Below are 19,985 nucleotides of genomic sequence, written 5' to 3' on the forward strand. Positions count from 1 at the left end.
TTATGACATCAAACTAGCCTCAATTTACAACATTTCTGGGGGGATCTCTTTGTTTCCTATTTTTATGGCCTCGTGAATTTTCATTACTTTTTTAAAATTAATATTATTATTTATTTAATTATTGTTATTAATTTTTTTTTAAGTAAATAAGCCTTTTTGGTCAACCTTGCCCCCATATTTTAAAAGCAAATTGATTTTAAATTTTATATGAACAATTTGATATGGCATGATTGTAAAGTCATTGTCTGGTGACCAGTCTTGGGTCACCCAAAGTTGGCTATGAATGAGGACAAGTGGTATAGAAAAAGAATGGATGGATGGATTCACAGACATTGAGTCGATTTTCAGTCTGCCCATAGCCTTGATATACTATAAATTGTTCTGAACAAGCTTCATTCATTTGCATTCATGATCACACTCATTCTGTCTGTGATGCAGTCTCTCATTTCCACACCGAGCATACCAAAGCCAAATTTTCCTACAGAAGAAGATCGATAACTTTGATTAAAAGTCCATTTTGTAATAATCTTTCTTTCTTTCTTTTTTTTTTCCAAAGAAGTGAACTGGCAAATGAACAACTCGCAAAACAACCTAATTTACTTGGTGGTTGTGTGTGTTTTTGACCCAACTTTTTAGAGTTTACACCCTTAAAACTGCTGGGTCAGAAAAAAAAATCATACAGGGACCAACTTGCTGCTTGCGCCAATTTTATCAAACTTTGGGTTGTTTTCTATCAAAAAACTAAATTACACCCAGAAAGTTGGGTCAAATTACACAAGTAGTGAAGCAGTCCAATTTTGGAGCAAAATTGGGTTATTTTCGACACAGTAGTTTTAAGAGTTTTTTTTTTTTAATGTTTAATCATAGGTCAAGTAAAAAAGTTTGGTCAGTCCCTTTTTGACCCAATTTGTTTTTTTTGGCCCAACAGTTTTTAGAGTGTACATGCTCACTTTACAGTGAACATGCTCACTTTACACTTTACATTCAAGGGCTGCCGTTGTGAATGTACATGTTTGCAGCCCACAGACAAGATTGATGAATTTGCCTCCAAATTTTTGTCAGTGTTTGGCTTTCACTGTAAAAAACAAAAAAACTGTAGGATCAGTAGGGGTTAATTTCTGCTTCAAGCATTAACTACTTGACTGTACATAACTAGACATTTTATGTGACCAACAAAAACTGAAGTGATCTTCCCCAGTCAAGCGTCAATGTTACAAAAGCTTTTGTTTCTTAGGGTACCAACTCAAAAACAAACCAATAAGTCCCTACAGGAACACAGCAATGTTACACATACTGTATTCTCCAAATATATGATCTCATTAATGTGGCAAACACACAATGCAGTCCTCTACAGTAAAAAGTCCATGATTTTGCTCTGCATTCTCGGTCACTTCATCATCACTCCCCCAATTGGCTCAGAGGGTATAAATAGCCACATCCATCACAAGACTGATTTACTTGCTTCACTTACAAGGTTAATGCAGCCCCAAGGGACACAATGTGGGCCATTGGGTTATCTTTTGAAGAACAACTGTTCAAGCAGATACAGGAAGGTTAATTGATTTTGGCTTTGAGCATAACATATATTTACAACCATAAAAAGAGTAAAAAATGCCTCGGAGTTTGAACTCATTTTCGGAATTCAAACACCAAAGCAAAGCAAGCTAAGCCGAATGTACCTTGAAAACGGGTAGCCGAGCGAAGCCGAGCGAAGCCGAGCGAAGCCGAGCGAAGCCGAGCGAAGCCGAGCGAAGCCGAGCGAAGCCGAGCGAAGCCGAGCGAAGCCGAGCGGTAGTTGAGACGATGCACTGCTCATTTCCAGTCAGATCGTGAATACTTCTGGAGGTGCTCCATACTCGCGAGTGCATTTTGATTTTTCCATGACAATTTTCCTTGCCATAGGCCCAAAGAAAGACAACAGTGCCAGTGGCAGCAAAGAAAAACATACAGTGCTGCGAACCACAGTGGAATCAGGAAGGAGATTATCGCGCCGCTGTAACTACCGTGACTACTTCTGTAAATACTGGCACGAGGACCCCCCTTAGCTGTTCAACAACGTGCCTGACGTTAAACAACACACGCAAGGACCGCTTAGTAGTCTAACAATATGCCCAATGTAAAATACACAAACTCAGCAATGAACTAAAGCTAGCATTAACATAGCATTTATCATCCACTGATGCCATCACACCACAACAGGTACGGTAAGGTAATTTTATTGTTTAAATAATGTACTGTACTGTAAATGTAAAAAACATAAATAGAAATTAAAATAGGAATTTTCTGTTTTTGGAGCTTGGGAACGGATGAATTGCATTTACATTACTTCCTATGGGAAAAAATGTTTCGGAGGTTGAACAATTCTGACTTTGAACACTTTACAGGACCGAATTATGTTCAAACTCCGAGGTAACACTGTACGTTGTCACGTGTCATAATTTTATAGATAATGTGTCAGTAATACTCGTACAAACTACAATACTACACGTTTCACAATGCGACAGCCCCTTGACACAGTTTTGATCAGGGGTTCACGCAATTGAACATAAATGTTTAGCTCATCCTTTCTTTTCTTAAGCTTAAAACAGTAATTGCTGTATTTGACACATCTAGCCCAACAGCCAGCTCTAAAACCATGCATGGTAACACAAAAACAGGGTCTACATAATTTAATTAAGAGCTCATATTTAACCCTAGTAAGTAAGTAGGGCTGTGAACGAATAGATGGATGGAGACGAATGCTGAATCATAATTTTTCATAATCAAATGAGAATGAATCATAGCATGTTGTTGAGTGTCACAGGAATGTTAGAATGGCAACGCGTGTGCACAGTTGGTATGTAGGGAGTGCACTGCGTTGTCTGATGTGCGTTTTTTGAGACCTGACACCCAAAAGTGTTTGAATATCAATGAGAATATTTAGCCATTTAGCTAATGAGCATTATATCAAACTGTTAGCAATTATTCAGTAAAGTCCAACTAGGCAGTGTATCAAAGTATTTTGCTGTAGGTCTCTGATGCCGTTCTAGCTCGAAGGCTGTCGGCAAATTTGGACGCTGGGCCAGAGAGACAAACTTTCTTAGAAGTTTGCTTAGCGCTAGCTAGCTAGATGCTACGACAGGCACGGCACAGATGTGATATACTGATATGTTCAAAAAGAAAATGGATATTAAGCTTGACAAAGTGCATTAGACAACATTTGGTGTGGATAAAGCGTAAAGTGTACTCTATATACCATTATGAACACGTTGATTAACATTTTTGGGGATTATGACATGTTTTTCAGCAAAAGTACAATCAGTAACCCATTCAAATGGATTCGGGATTCAGTTGGTTAAATGGTAAACAAATATGCAGGCACTACAAGTAGTTGAAACTAATAAGTCAAAGGTTTGGTAATGTCAAATACACACTGGTGAGGAAATGATGTGTCTCCATATTGTTCCTTTTTTGCAGTGCTATTGTGACAGAGGGTTAAACACAACATTATTACAGAAACTCTTTTCCCCCTATTTCTCTTACTGTGGGGACTTTTCAGTCCTCAAGATTCATCACCATTTCCCAAGTTAACCATGACCTCAAACTCAAAATAACGGTGAGAAATTTTGAACTTGCTGTCCCGGCATACGTCATTGTCTTTTTAAAGGAGTATCCAGGGAGGCTCCCAGTCCCATTTGTCTCGTCTTTTGTCATATGCACGCAAGTTGTGTCATCAAATTATATCAGAGACAAGATGAGTAGAAGCCCATAGAAACACATATTATGGAAAATTCAAGGCTGGGAGCTACGGAAACTGAAAATGAGGGGAGCACAATATTATAGACCCTGAAGATATAATTCTCCCATGATTTGGAATGAAGTTGAAGTGCAAACGAGGGCAGACCTCTTAACATGGAACACAAGGAAATTAGATACGATTGGTAATGACATTATTTTTCACGTGTGTACCCATGTCCTGTAATACTTTTAGAGCAATGAATGTGGCTAACGCCATTCAATGTAAAGCAATAAGCAACTGAAACGACGTTGACGTACTGATTGATTTGACTTGTTCACGTTTTTTTCTAAAAGAACATGTCATTCTATGCTCCCCACTCGTGTGAACAGTTTATGGAAGAAGGCCCTTTTCTGCTCCAGCATGACTGCATCCAAATGCACAAGTCAAGGTCCGTAAAGGCATGCTTTGATGAATGTGAAGTAGAAAAACTTGCGAGACTTGACCTTAAAACCCATCAAACACCGTTGAGATGAACTAGAACAGAACTTGTGAGACAGGCCCTCCCTTTTAAATCTTGTGACCTATGACCTCACAAATATTCCTTAAAATGAAAGTACAAACATTCCAACATCTTACTGAAAGTCTTCCCAAAAGAGTGTAAGCCGGGGCTGGAACGGCACCAAAAAAAAAAGAAAAAATCCTGGCATTTTGACTTAAGCCCGCCAGCCCGACTCATGATCACCTCACCAAACACATAGTCCTGCCACTGATATTGATTTATGTTGGTTCAGGTTGCTGTCTATATTTGAAATTGATGAATGGACTAGTCTCTCTAAATTGTGGGCCAGTCTCTTGGGGAAAAATTCAGGAAAATAATAATTAAAAAGCACAGCATCGGCCCCCAAAAATGGCATCTGCCCTGTTTGCCAGATGGCCAGTCCAGCCCTGGTGTAAGCTGTAGCTGCACTATATGAACCCACAGAAGTCTAGATGATAAAGGGGGAAAAAAAGCAAGAAGCAGATGAAATGTAGTCATGCTGTACTTTTAATCGCTTCTTAGAAAAAGTATTTCTGATTGATTATTGTTGAACACAATATACAATATAATGCCATACATTGTGTAAAACATTTATTAATCCACCTGCAACAACCGGTGGACCTAAATGTGTTGTTGACAATAACAAAAATCACCTCTCATGCAGATAGTGCTAAATCAGGCTAACCACTTGGACAACCAGGACCAAAATGCATGAACATAGATTAACAATGTTAATACTGAACACAATTGTTTATCAAAACTGCTAACAAGTTTGGTCAGGAACAGTTTACACAGTAGCACAGTTACATAAGAGCATTTTGTTAACGCAGATCAATTGAGTGCCGTGCGTATTGTAGCATGCCACCAGTACCGTTGCAGTGACATCTACTTTTTCATGATGTGCAATAAGTGGAACAGCAGATCATTTGTGGGGTTTGTGTTGCTCAAACTTGGATTTTTAGACATTAGCAGTTGTCATTTAAAGATGTGAAAAGAAGCAATTTAGATAGGAAGCAATGATGAGTGTTTGTGCTGCTTAGCTATGCATGTGTAGCTATGCATGTGTCCTATTTCCAAGCATATGCAGTTTAACATGTCCTCTATGCAAATGTGATAAATCCAGTTTGATAAAGTGAAACACCGTTTGGCTTTAGCCCCAGGTGCTAGCTAGCTAGCTCCCTAGCAAGTAAACAAACACCATGGGAGCTAGCTAGGGAGCTAGCTAGCTAGCACCTAGGGCTCTGCCACTATGTCGCATCTTGGTTACCAAACTGCTGTCAGATGACAACCTTGTACCTTCAAAAATCATGGTCCCAGTTTAAATTGACAAAAGTCAGTGAAAATTAAATTAGCAAGCAACTAAAAGTATTTTTCAAAAGAAATAAAGGACATTAGTTAAAGCGATGATCTTTAAGTACATTTTTGGTTTAAATGAGGTTGGCGATATTTTTAGAATGCAGCATTACATAAAAAAAACAGCAACAACTTTGGTCATTTTGTAGTTACAAGGTTCTCATATGACAACATTCCTTTAGCTCCTGCTCTGACGGGCGCTCCAAAGAGTGTGCAGTTATATACACAATGTTACATTGTGTTGTGTGTAAATATATTTATAGAACAATATATTCCAGAGCCTTCTACACATTAGACACCACCACTTCCTGGTAATGCAAGTGCATATAAATTAGAAAATTGACTTTACACTCAACCGGTATTTCTTATTTACATGCTTAACGTATCGAATAAATACACACTGTTATAAACAGCAAAAAGAGCAACTTGAGCTTCTAGCGACAAACAATTATAGACAAAAGTGAGGCGTGATGGGGAGAAGTATAAGGCCAATGGCAAAGTCAACATATCCAAACACTCACACACACCATATTCAAAACCTCCCATACTGCACACGCATACAACACACACGATTGCCAGTTGATGAACTATCCTGGAGTGAATTTTGACAAAGTACCATTTTAGTATATAACTTAACCAATATGCATACAAACATTGACAAACAAATAAACTTTGCTGTGGGAGCCAGATGAAACGTGAGGTCGACAAACCCTTTTCAAACTTTACTCTAAAATAGGAAACAAAAAAAAAAGATTGACAGTTTGCTGTCAAAATAGTGTACCTAAGTCCCCTTATCTCCCTAAAGTTTATCTATCAAATATACAGCATGTGTGTCAATTTGTAATAACCAAACTGCCCTAGAAACCTGATGCGGTAAAGACACCCCCCCCCCCCCCCCCCCCTACTTCTCTCCTTTAGATGACGTCATTGGGAGGGAGCAGCACTTGAGTGATTTTCATCGCAGGAAAGAAATAGCTGGCCTGATTGTTTTGGGTTGTGTCCTTGGTGCCGAGAGGGGTTTGTCAAGCATGTGAACAGTGGCACTGATGAGGCTCCGTGAGCGCCTTTCATACCGGCAGCTGGGAGATCACCTTCAAATCATGTGGTCTGCAGGGCCTGATTGCATAGGGGCAGAAGGGCATTGCATCAGATGGGCTTTGGGGGGGGGGGGGGGGGTTCAGTGAGTAGTTCCAACTAACAGGATTATTAAGACTGCAGCATACCTGCCTGTTAAAAATAGAATCACTGCTGATGTGCATTTTGTCCTTGTCGGACTCCATCTTTGATTTGAAAGAATTGCAGACCTCCACAAAGGCAAATGTGTATAAAATGCCTTTTGTGTTATTATGTGATATCGATCTGTAAGCAATTTGTTATGCTACGCCCTCCAGTAAGTTAGGTAAGTGGCCCTGTAGGTTGCTTTTAATGGCGTCAAACAAATGGTACAAATGGTAGTTAATAGTTTAGGGTGACCAGAAATCCAGGGTTAACCGGGACTGGTGTTAATTTTATCCGCCATTTTTTAATTTAGTCTCAGTTTTAGTCCAGTTTCAATCACGCTTGTTAGTTTTGATCATATTTAGTCGAACTCATCCCGTTTTTATTTAGTTAACTTTTAGTCGACTAGAAATCTACCATTTCAGTCTTTATTTTAATCCAAGAAAATGTAATTATGTCTAGTTTTAGTCAACAAAAACTGTTAATGTTTTAGCCTAGTTTTAGTCAGGACAATCATTTATTTAACCCCTGTATTTTTATTGGTCAGCTGATTATGTTGAATATTTCGGATCCAAAACTATTTAATGGCTACTATGGCCCCATGCTATAAATTAGCCAGCATTAGTTAGCGGTCGGATTAACATTATTGTACGTTATAGCCATTGGATTAATGTTACGTTATACCTCTAATTTACTATTTATTTATTTATTTTTGGCCTTTCACCGCAAATCCACCTTTTGTCTGTCCCATGTGGGTGTGCATGTTGCACTCGCTAGCTGCAGATTTGAAAGGGTGTGTGTCACTCACTGTGTTACATCAGTGTCACATTGGCATATTAGTAGAGACAAGATTTTACCAAATCATATAATTTTCGTCTCATTTTTGTTCATAACTCAAATGTCCATAGATTTAAGTCCAGTTCTTTTTATTAAGTGAAGTCTCAAGTCTCAAGTTTCGTCTCGTCCTGACGAAAATGCATATTGATTTATTCCCAGTTTTCATTTATTAATGAACATTTTAGTCTAGTTTAATCTAGTTTTAGTCTGGTGAAAAATGTGTGTTGCCAAAAATATTTTTGTTGAGTTTTCGTTGACGAAATTAACACTAACCGTGACAGTCCCGGGGTTTCGATAAACCAATTAAAAAGGAATTTAACTGTTAAATTCCTATTTACGTTCACTTTCATGTTTGCGCTTTCATTCTCATCTGCAACTGATTGCTTGCAGGCATCCCATGTTTTTCTCATACCAGAACCAGAACTACTTCCTGCTTCCCTGTCTAAGAATCATGGGAAATGTTGTCCTACTAGCCTAAATGCTGCAGTTAGTTACTTCCGGCACACTTCCAATGTTCCATTGGGAACGTGAGGTAAATGCCACAGCTAGATTCTGGGACGGAGTAAAACATTTTGAAAAATGGTCAAGTGTCAACCAAGATAACATTTAGCATTAGCTAAAGTAATAACACAAGCACCTCTCACCAGATTGACATATTTGTTATAAGTAGTTCCTGGTGTTTGACTTTGAGTGAAATTGTCCTGGTTTTTAATTCTGAAAATCTGGTCACCCTTTATGAGTTGTTTGTAGTTTGTTTTCATCTTGTGGCAGGACCGGTTTATCATGGTTGAAATCTGATTTGAATGTCACACTCATGTAGAAAGAATATGAAAAATGCAAAACATTAATTACTCAAATTTTCCATCCAACAGGAATACATGACCTCACTGTGCATTTTGCATGAAAATTCCAGTTTTGGTCTGAAAAGTTAGGAAGCCCACAACGTTGATTATTTTAAGACAACAGATCTTTCATTGAGAAGTATGAAGATGTATTAAATGTGAATGTAACAATATCACCATAAAACACAAACTACAAATGTAGTTGTGTTTAAACAATGTGCTCAGGCTAAGAAATAATTCTGACAAAATGTGCACAATTACGTTTCCCTACCAAGACAATTTCATCTAAGGGTTGTTTGTCGACATATTTCTCTATTGCCCAATACATGGAAGACTATTCTCTTAACATACAAAAATGATTTTACTCTCTCAGATAAGAAAAACATGTCACAGACATACTGTACTAGAGTGTTCAATAAATTAAAAAAAAACTATATAAAGACATTAGTAAAAAAGGCACACAAAAGTTCTTTGACAAATGGTACAGGAAAAAGTAAACACTTTCTCTTGCTATACAAACGTGTTTCCATCAGTAGATTTTATTCTATGCTACTTCTATATCATAACTCGTAAAAAAGTCTTAAGTTACAAAATTTCTCTCAGTAGTGTCAATGTTCATTTACTGCCAGTCCAGAAAAGAAACATTTCCCAAACTGGCCTTCAATTCCCACCGTCATTGTTGCGCGAGCGTCAAGACTAAAATGTTTGCAGTAAATATTTCCTGAGAACTCTGAAGCCGCTTCTCCAAAACCGTCTGTCCGTGCCTGCCTTCAAACAGCCAAGTGCAAGACGGGCCCGTGCGGGCCAAAACTAAGCCTTTGCTTCTGCGGGCTTGTGAAAAAGCACAGCTGCACGAGGATCTCCCCTCTTTTTCCAAAACGCTTTCAAATCGGCACTTGAGCCTGCTGCCGGAAGCCTTATGTGTCTGTGGGTGACGCCTCGTGCGTCACAATCTCGATGGTCGACGTGGGCTCCATCACGTCGCCCTCGTCGTGCTCCTGATAGTCCAGAGGAGAACGAGAATCTCCGAGACTGTCCTCCTCCTCCTCGTCTTCCTCTTCCCCATCTTTCTCGATTCCGTTCAAGTCCTCCTCCTCCAGGGTCATCTCAAACTGGAACTTCTCGCCGCCTCCCTGTCCTCCAGTGCCTCCCCCGTGTCTGTGAGAACTCTGATCATAGAAGGGTGGGGAGGGGCTCTGCGGGATCATGCTCTGGTACCAGTTCCTGTTGTCTTCCAGTGTGTCCAGAATATCCTGCGCATCAGGATGGACCAGATCCGCCCAAGTTTCCCACAGAGGGTGGACGATGTAGTCAATGAAGCCCACCTGGAAGAAACAAAGACACACAGATTAGGCATGTCCGTTTTTTTATTTATTTTTTAATTCATTCACTCCCAGCCATTTTCACGGAAGCAACCCACTTCGCGCCAACTGTTTTACTGTATTTTGACTGATTTCGCAAGGCCCACAGAAGATTTTGTTCTATTACTATAAAAACCTACCAAAAGAAAGATTAGAGGATTTTCTTTCATCAGGAAAAAAAATAGTATATTTGTATCTGTTTCAGTTTTGCAGCAATTAGCATTAGAATATAGCTAAATTTCATCATTATTCACAAACCTGTTGAAAACACTGGGAAAAAGAGCTTGTTGCAACATGGCCCTGGCTGATCTCTTATACTCTGCTGCCACTTGCTGGCCGTTTTTTGTAATAACTACCATTACTTTAAGCGACCTCTTCAGGTCAGAAACTGCATCAAAGCCTTCTGTATGCTCTAGCATAAAAAACAACAACATGAAAAACGTATAAATACGTTTTTGGGAGTGAAGTACAAAGTATTAAAAAACATATATTTATATAGCACTTTTTTTTTTTTTTTAGCTATAATCCATCTATAACGCTGCACGCATTTTCCTTTTTCTCACCTGGCTCTTTTCCACTGAAGCTGTATGTTTATCGCACATCGGACTGATCTCCATCCCTCGTTCCCTCTCCCGGTCTCCCTGGTGGAAGAATTCCTCCATGATCCGATCAGTCCACTGACGATACAGCTCCAGGGACTTTGTGGGGTTACTCAGGTCAGCGCAGTGCACCATGTTTCGCAGCACCTTGGGGAAAAAAAAATAAAAAAATCAATTTGACAATAAAAACTATATACCATATCAGGGATGGGCAACTTAAATGCTAGGGGCCACAATTCATCATTGGTGCCACTCTGGGGCCACATAGCGCCTTGCACTTCCTATCCAGATGTATCACAACATGGACACGATAAGTGCAACCATGCTCTCAATATATTTCATTTTTCGTAATACATTTCTCAATGCATGTATAAGCCATCCATCCTAACCCAATAACAAAGGGTTTGAAGCAAACAACAAAATGACCTCAGTGTGATATCCTCTGCCCCCGCCCCGTCCAAAGGGTTTCTCGCTTAAAAATGACCATTCAAGGACGCCACAAAACTGCTGAACAGCGAACCAATATTAAATGCAAGAACTCATTTTGTGCATTTTTTCCACACATAAAAAAAAACGTACTCAAAATGTTAATATTATTGAGGAGCCATGTTTGTCCTGCATATCATTCCAAATCCGCCAATAAATGTTTGGCCTACTCATGGTGTAGTATTTAGAAATGTTTGGGGTTTTGTAAAATAAATAAATAAAATGAATAAATAAATAAAATACATAATACACAAAACACCAATGTCATTTTTTTGTAAATTTTTTTTTTTTTTTTTTAAGCCTAAATCATCATCTCACGATGTAAATGGTAATTTTTTTTGTGTTTCCTGAAATAATCCAGAAAAAATGACTTAGCCGATTACAGTGTTCCCTTGCTATAATGCGGTTCACTTTTCACGGTCTCACTGTTTCACAGATTTTTTGTAATGCAATTTTGCATGCATTGTTTTTTTTTTTTTTACAGTAATGTACCTATTTTTTGTAAAATTTATAAAGGTTTCAACATTGAAAATGTTTTAACAAGAGAAATGTGGGAAAATGGAAATGCTTCGATGAGAAAAGTGTATAAACTGTGTGGTGAGGGGTTTTAGAGCCTTAAAACATTTATGACACTGTATTTTAAGAAGGCGTCCATAAATAAATATTTAAACAAAAACTTTTTGGGGGGTGAAAATTAATCAAAGGCCAACTAAGAGTGTGGTCGGGGCCATCATTTGCCTATCCCTGTACTATATTGTAATGTATATATACTACAGAGGTGTTTCATATTAATTTCCCAAGAATCAAAACATTAAAACAGTACTCAAGCTTAAAATGATTAATAAAAGCAGATAAAAAACAGCAAAGTTCAGCCATGTAGGAGGCCACTGGCTGAGCAACCTCCACAAGGCAATTTATTCGAGCCATAAGAAGCATGTAAATGAGAGGTGGGCGATTCTTTACCTGTATTCTGTCTGTGTAATTGTCCAGCAGCAGCACCCCAGAACTTGTCACTTTCTTGGTTTCCACCATTGTCTTCAGATCAGCCAACAGACTCATGTGTTTGGACATGTCAGTAGCTAAAACCTGCATGACAGAAAAAAAAAAGGAAAAATTATTTTTGGACATGAAGCATTTGATAAAGGATCGACACCAAAATAAAAATCAAGATGTCGTACCATGTCAATGACCATCTTGCGTAGGGACTGCCGCTGCTTTTTTGTGAGGTTCTGGAATATATCACAGCCTTCCTCCTGCAGGAGCTTGAATCCAACAGCCAAGTGATGATTCTCCAGCACGGACTCATCGTTGTACATGAGCGCCAGCTCCGAGTCTGCTCGCAAGTGGAAAACAAAATCAGTCGCTCTCACCACTACTGCTCCAAAACTTTTAAAGACACAAAATCAAATTTGTTATTACAATTCACAACACATACTGGTATTGATGAGGAATTGGTTTGACACTCCTGGATGGTCAACATCATGGATAGCAGCGGCAAAGATGGCAGCAAGGATTTCAAGGTCGGTGAAGACAGCCTGGAGAAAACAAACGGCATGGTCACTTGATTTGGAAGATTGATCAGTTTTTAGAAATGTCACACAACAAAGCCGTGATAGCTCTGAATAAGGCTAAAGTCACAGCCAAAACGGTCAGCAAGCTAAGAGATTTCTCTTACTAGGAATGGGGGAGTACCGATAACAGGTATCAATATCGAGCTGATACCAGGTCTTATTTCAAGGTACTTGTGACGGTGACCAATTCCAGAATTGGCCACCCTCTTGTGGCCATTTTATGATACAAAATTAAAAGAATAGAAAATTGCTATTCATTTTATAACATTTTAAGGAAAAATGCTATTTGGGGATATATAGGTCAACCCCCTAAAAAATGTCTCGACAATATGTACTATGCAGCCCCAATAGTCTAAATACGGTATTTTGTTTAACATTGTTAGTCAAATATGAGTTAAGCAGCAAACTCCAGCAGTGTATTATCAATATCAGATGGCGGCCATTTTGCCACTTGCTGTCAACTAAAGATGACATCAATGTTGCTCAGGTCTCAGGTAACAACCAATTACAGTTGAGATTCAGAAAACAGGTGAGCTGTGATTGGTCCTTGCCTGAGCCCTGAACAACTGTGATGTCATCTTCAGTCGACAGTAAGTAGCAAAATGGCCGCCCCTTGAGATGGATAAAAACAGGTGGATCTTACTGCATAAGTCATATTCCACAAATGTAATATTAATCAGAATGTCATGTTAAGACTAGTGAGGTCACATATAACATATTATTGTAAAAAAATGTTTAAGGTTAACTTCCCGTTTAAAATGATCTGTCATTGTTTTTATTTAGGGATGTAAAAATTTGTTAATTTTGAGTTAATTTAAAGTTCCTTTAATGCTACTAATTTAAAAATAAATTAATTAATGACTGCCTGTACTGGGAGAATTCCAGTAATAAATTGAATAATAATATATGTATTTGTAGAGACTGGGGTCAAGTTGTATTTTACAATTTTAAAAATGTGCAGAATTTCACAAGTTACTTTATGTTAAAGATTAGATAGCTCTTAATATGAAAAGAAAAATGCACTGAGCTGTCATTAATGTCTTACACATGCAATTATGCCATCTAGTGGCAGAAAAAATACCTCAACACAAATCAAAATCATACTCTTTTTTTTTTATTTTAATTTTAACTAAATGTTATGAATTATTATGAAATTACTGTATCAACAATTAAAAGATGCAGCCATGTTTTTTTTATTAGTTTAACATTTTTTCAACTTTTATGTTAACAAGCGTATGAAAACGTTGCACATTTTATTGTACATTTAGAACATATAAAATTTGCGATGAATCGTGAGTTAACTATTAAAGTAATGCGATTAATCGCCTGTCACTCCTATTATTATTATGATTATAAATTTTATATATCAAAAACACTAGTGGTATCGGTACTTTGCATCTACTACTCAAGAGTTAAGAACTTGTTCTGGTATCGGTGTGAAAAAAATGTGTATCCGTAAAAAAGAACATTCATCTTTTGGCTGTGCAGTACCTTGTGTTGTAACTTACGTCAAGTGCTGGAGTGGAGAGGAGGATGTGTGTAGATTGGGCTACGTCAGCCGCATGCAGGCTGTTGTGGTAGGCCACATCGGAATGGTAGTGATCTTCCAGAGTCATCATGTAGCCCACAAACGTGTCCGCTGGGATCTTAAATGTCTTTAATAGATCTCGCTCCTTACAAACACGAGATTGCGATACACACAATTAGAGACGACACACGTAAGAGGCGTCATGCAACGTCATCCAAGGAAAGAAAGTTTCCTACCTGAAAGATGGCGTACATGATGCAGGTGAGAGGTCGGCTGTTTGAGTACTCGGAAACGGTGAAGATATTCAGGCCCCATTTGTTGAGGTCCTCCAGCTCCTTGGACAGCAATTCCTCTTTATCCGTTTTGACGCCGAAACGCGCGTTGCTGCTGCTGGAAAGCGACGATCCGTGGGAGATCTTCTTGACGCCGCTGATATGCGTCATCAGCTGCTGCTTCTTCTTCTCGCGTGTCTTGGAGGTCGGTGATGGGATCTCCACCTCATTCTGTTTCTCTGCGCAAAGGCAAAAAAATAAATAAATAAAGATGATGATGCACTAATTAGAAATAAAAAAACAATAATAATAAAAATAAAAATAAAAATTGTAAAACAATAGTGTGTGTTAAGAAGAAGTCAAAAAGGGGTCATTGAAGCTTCCATAGTAGGTCTTTGTTTCCTTAGAATTGCTACCTGAGAAGCAAGCTACACGATGGAAACACCTGCAACCTATCAGCCGATCTGCACTCATGCGACCGTTCATTCATCGTCTGTGCATTCATTTGTTGAATCTATCTCATGTTGTCCACCTGCTGTCTCCCTCAACTCCTATTGTTCATTCATCTCACTCTCTTGCAGAACCTTTTTCCACCTCATCACGCTACACTGGTTTGCCGGTCGGCTGGGGGTCATCTTCCTGACTAGCTCATGAACAGTGGTAATGAGGGTTAGTCTTGAAAGTCTGTGAAATGTTTATCGGCAATTTATTAAAATTGTGATCTGTGAATATTTCACTTACACACATGTAACTAGGAATCTCAAAATATTGGATTGTAATGTAAATTCCCAAATTCCCATTTGTCCCCTGTTGATCAAAAGCATTAACTAAATACTCGGCTTTACACACTCAGAATTTACTGAGGCAACTTTAATGTGAATTCAATGTTTGCATAATGTTGTTTTGTAGTGCTTAGCTCATTGGAGCTCATTTACTTCTTCTTTTTTATCATAGCCTCCCAAACATGAGTAAAAAACATAAATAGAAAACGGAACGAAATCAGAAATGCTGCTCAAGCGTTCATTGTATTCACATCACTTGCGAGAAGAGCCGAATGACATCCTGAATTGAATGACTGCCGTCTTATCCAAGAGCTTCTTTGTCAAGCTCCAACTCTGCTCATCACTGTCTTATCGGCCTGTGCTCGGGTTATTCAATTACCAGCTGTAATTCAAATAATTACTTTCAGTCTCACGCTCTCCCCCTCCTCTTGCACCCTTCTTGTTTTAGATCTGTCTTATTCTCTCCCCTGAGCTGAAGCCAGTTAACACTAAGAACGGCCAATTAAGCGCTCTTGGACATGTGCAGTCTGCAAAATAAGAGGAAGAAAATATTGCCATCTAATTTATTTGAGGGCGCTATTAAACTCGGTCGGCTGTAGGACTGTGAGGACTTGAGCTTTGGCACCGGAGGGTCACGGTTCAACTCTTGTGTCGGACAAAATGTAGAAGTAGCATTGCGTTGTTGGGTAGATGCTAGTCTGTTTTCTGGTTACTGTCGAGTTGCCCTTGAGCAAGGCTGTCGCCACTACACTATTCTCTTCCCTCATATTTTTAACGTCCACATCCCCAACCTCAAAGATCCTGTTCTTGCCTGTGCCTTCTTACCACATTATTTTTCCTTTTCATCCTGTCCATAGGTGCTCCCATAAGCTAAACCAGAATTCATAAAGGTTAAGTTATCAATCTCAGGGGGCGGCCATTTGGCCACTTGCTGTCGAGTGAAAATGACATCACAGTTGCTCAGGTAAAAAACAATCATGGCTCAGCTTCAGAAAACAGGTGAACCGTGTTTTGTTGTTACCTGAGCCCTTACAGTAGGCACTGTTAAGTCATTTTCATTGGACAGCAAGTGACAAAATGGCCGTCCCCTGAGATTGATAAAAACGGGTGAATTTTGCTGCTTAACTCACATTCCACAAATGTAATATTAATCAAAATATTGTTTTTTGACTAGTGGGGCTGCATCGAACATATTATTGTAAATAAAATTTTTGACTTAACTTCTTTTTTATATTCATGTGTTGAATGCCTTTGAAGAGTTTTTAAGATTTCACAAGAACCTTGCATACAGATGAAGGAGAAGCTGTTTGGCACTTTTTCAAAATTTCAATGTGTGTTCTCTAAGGGAGGCGTATTCCAATATGAATAGAGGAAATAATGATGTAATACTGAAAACATCGATCGTGACAGGCACACATAACTGCATGCTGTCTTTCAAGACAGATGAAGAGGTTTTATTTGCAAACTCCATTTTGCTGGCTGGAAATAACCCTACACCTCCACAAATCAGCATGCGTTTCCTCATCACTCAAAGAATATAGAAATACCGCCTCACTATGTTTTCAGGATGTCGTTCCTTTAACGTATGTTCTCTTAGGCCATCTGAGGATGGGAGGAAGCTGAGAAAGGACTTCCAAGGCGTCCCTGCTGCAAAAACTAAGCTCGAGATGAGTCACCCAGTATGGTAAACTGCCAGCAAAGGGGGTTCCTCTGTACCTCTTGTTTTCTCCTTCACTGCAGTCACTTCCCTCCCGCCCTCGCTTGCTCTCCTCTCCTCCCCACTCCACCCCACCGCCACTGATCCAGCAGTGAGGGATATGCCATTTAGACCACACGGATCAGGATGCCCATCGATCGGAAGCACAGTGTCTATAAATAGACCCAACCACCTCCATCGTGGCGTGCAATCTACATGTTCTTCTAAATTTGTGTGTTTAACATATCATTGATCCTTTCTCAAAGCAAGACTGAAGCCACTCAGGGAAGATTTGCTGATTGCCTACTGCTAAAATTAATTAATGATGTCATTTGAATGTGATATTTAAATGTATAGATTACAGGATAATTTCTCTTGAATGTTCAACCCACATTGAATCAGATTGTAACTAGTTTAATGTCTTTATTCAAAATCGGCATTTTCTCACTTTGAGGCTGCTGCAATAAACCTCGACATGAAACTTAGTGGCGCAGTGTTTTATGCTACGCCCCCACACAAGAGCATGTCATAGCAACTCACACAGCTTAGCATCATAGCTAAAATATACATTAGTGGAACTCTTTCTTAAATATATTGTGGTATGATTTGGCTTACTGTGTGTCAGTAAATGGCAAATTGGTACACTTGGATCATGAAAAATTTCGGATTGTGATTTTGTATGTATGCACTGTATGCAAGTACTAATTACCTAGGAAAGTGTTGGAGATGAATTCGGACACCTGATTCCCAGACCGACTCATCTCCGATAGGTGCGTCAACTCCCGATTCAACATTCTCTTAAACTGCAAGACAGAAAGGGAGGGAGGGAGAGAGACAATGCCATCAGCTTCCAGAGAAAACCACAAGAAAATTGCGACTTCATGGATTCTATGGACAATTCAGCATTTTATTCCACAAGTGGAATAAAACAAGTGGAGGAATTCCACCCCACTTCCACTTAAATTCCCTAAAAATAATAATAGTGTGGAGCATAATTTATTTCACCACTGGGGATGCCCTTTATTATTTTAACTCTCTGATTGCATTCACTCATAATTTTGATGCAGATTTGCAAATTTTACATGGGTCAGTTTTTTGTGTGTGCAAGAATTCCAAAATGTCATCATTTTGTCCATTTTCATGCTGTTATCCTCCAAACACAAATTAAAACATTTGGATGTAAGTACACTGTGATCCAGGGCACTGCGGTAGCAGCTGTTGACAGGCTGATGGATTTGCACGCACACACCACACACCAACACACATCAAACACAGCTCTGCAGAGGGCTCAAGATGGAACCTGAGCAACAAAACATCACCGGCACATCAGGGATATCAGTGTAGTGGCATCAAAGCTCCATTAGATTGACAAAAAATTGATGAATAATTCAATCATTACAATGATTTCCCAACAAGCTACGCAGTTAAGAAACACCCACCTTAATGTAACCCCAAGACACTGACAGCAGGTAATTGGCTTCAGGCATTTTGGATGCTGTTTTCTCGTTCCTAATCAAAGCCAGAACTGTAATCCAATAAGGAAAAAATATGAAGGCAGTCGAACAGGATTCTCTCCCCTTCGCCTCTCCTTGCGGTCCTTTTTTAGCAGCTTAGAGAGCAGCTTGATGGTGACCCATTCTCCCTCATTGCTACATAAAGTGGCCAGCTCAGAGTCTCCATGCCCGTGGATGGATGGATCGGTGGCGGGATGCGAGGAGAAAATGGGCGCTGCTAGATGGGTTGGAGCAGCAGCTGTGATCCGTAAGCAGAGGGACTCACAGCGCACTCATGAATAATGGAAAAGAAACGACCATGGGAGGCGTGGGTGGAGGCAGCGGGGATATAGCGATGCAGACAGGAGGGAGGGAGCGAGGGAGGCTGCGATGTTCATCTGACTAGAGGGGGGGTTCCTCTACTGGGTTTGTCTTGATTCGATGCTCTCACTGCTGGAGTGCTAACCCCCCCTCCCACCAGCACCCGCACCCTCCTCCGACTACCCTGTCTCTCTCTCGGCATGTCCCTCCCTCCCTTTCCCCCGATGGAGTTTACCAGCCCCAGTAACACGTTCCGAGCAGAACACATGATTTGACAGAAAGTGAAGAAAATAGGGGGTGAAGGGCAGGTTCCCCCCAAGTGCTTCTGATTGGCATGTGAGGAACCTATTAAATGTCAGGAAAAGACAAAAAAAATGACTGGACCACTTGGTCTCAGTTTTTATACTGAGCATTTTTTTCTTGTGTAATATTAAGTCTTTCATTCATAAATATGCAATTAAATTCAGATGACTGCACTTAAAATTTGGAGGACAAAATATTTGAGATGTTCGATACTATGTTCTTTCAAACCAATACAAGTATTCAATACTCGTGAGTAGTCGCCGATACCAACACTACAAGTGGTAATACCACTAGGACTTTTCATACCTAAAATTCCCCCCCAAACACAATGATATAACAGACGTCCGGGGTTAACTGAGACGCTTTTGAGCCTTGTGTACCGAGTCCCGACATCACATTTGTTTTTGTGTTTGTCCAGTCAGCAGGCCAATTGTTTGGGCCATGTCAATCACATAGTTGTCATAGCGATTCATACGATTAACCTATTAAAAAGGAAATTAATTATAATACTAAGAGCCTAAAAGCTGTATATGTCTAATCTGTATTTATACGTATAGTTTATACAGTAGTCTGCTCACGGGATGAGAGGAGTAAGATGGCCGCCCTGTGGCTTCAACGGATTGCTCAGGCGTTTATGGGCTTTCGGCTATCCAGTAATACAGTATATACAGATCAGTGGCATCTAATTGCTAGCAGATGTTTTTTCATCATACCGGAAATACCGTGTCTAAGAATCATGGGAAGTGTAGTCCTACTAGCCTCATGCTGCTGTTAGCAGGTAGACCCAACGCAAGCTGAGCTTTTCTGGCGGCATATTTCCAATGTTACAATGCGGGTCTGGCATGAGGTAACCGGCACAGCCAGCTTCCAAAAGTTGCTGGGACTGAAAAAAAAAAGGTTGTATATTGGGGAGTATGTACTGTACATTGGTGTATTTATAGTTGTTGAAATCAACCTAAGCATTTAGCATTAGCTAAAGTAATGACACAAACAGATTAACAAGTGATTACATTTGTTATAAATAGCTAAATATAATTTATTGTATATTTGATTTCCAGTCAAATTGT

General features: G+C 39.5%; 1 protein-coding gene across 8 annotated transcripts in view; it reads right to left on the reverse strand.

Annotated features, from left to right (window-relative positions):
* Window positions 1–4,745: 4,745 nt before the first annotated feature.
* The window catches only part of pde4ba (phosphodiesterase 4B, cAMP-specific a), a 185,517-nt gene continuing 170,277 nt past the window's right edge, over window positions 4,746–19,985 (reverse strand). For 6 of the 8 annotated variants that reach the window (XM_077583694.1, XM_077583695.1, XM_077583698.1 and 3 more), the window contains 8 exons: window positions 17,511–17,604; window positions 14,288–14,562; window positions 14,032–14,196; window positions 12,388–12,487; window positions 12,131–12,285; window positions 11,916–12,038; window positions 10,431–10,613; window positions 4,746–9,831 (listed from right to left, as the gene is read on the reverse strand). In XM_077583694.1, coding sequence (XP_077439820.1) covers window positions 9,424–9,831; window positions 10,431–10,613; window positions 11,916–12,038; window positions 12,131–12,285; window positions 12,388–12,487; window positions 14,032–14,196; window positions 14,288–14,562; window positions 17,511–17,604 — 1,503 coding nt within the window. In that variant the 3' untranslated portion in view covers window positions 4,746–9,423. Of the gene's footprint in view, window positions 9,832–10,430; window positions 10,614–11,915; window positions 12,039–12,130; window positions 12,286–12,387; window positions 12,488–14,031; window positions 14,197–14,287; window positions 14,563–17,510; window positions 17,605–18,240; window positions 18,742–19,985 lie in introns of those variants that run through there. The other 2 variants (XR_013296391.1, XM_077583700.1) reach the window with 2 other exon arrangements.

The sequence above is a fragment of the Vanacampus margaritifer genome, chromosome 13, assembly GCF_051991255.1.
Source record: "Vanacampus margaritifer isolate UIUO_Vmar chromosome 13, RoL_Vmar_1.0, whole genome shotgun sequence".
Classification (NCBI taxonomy): Eukaryota; Metazoa; Chordata; class Actinopteri; order Syngnathiformes; family Syngnathidae; genus Vanacampus; species Vanacampus margaritifer.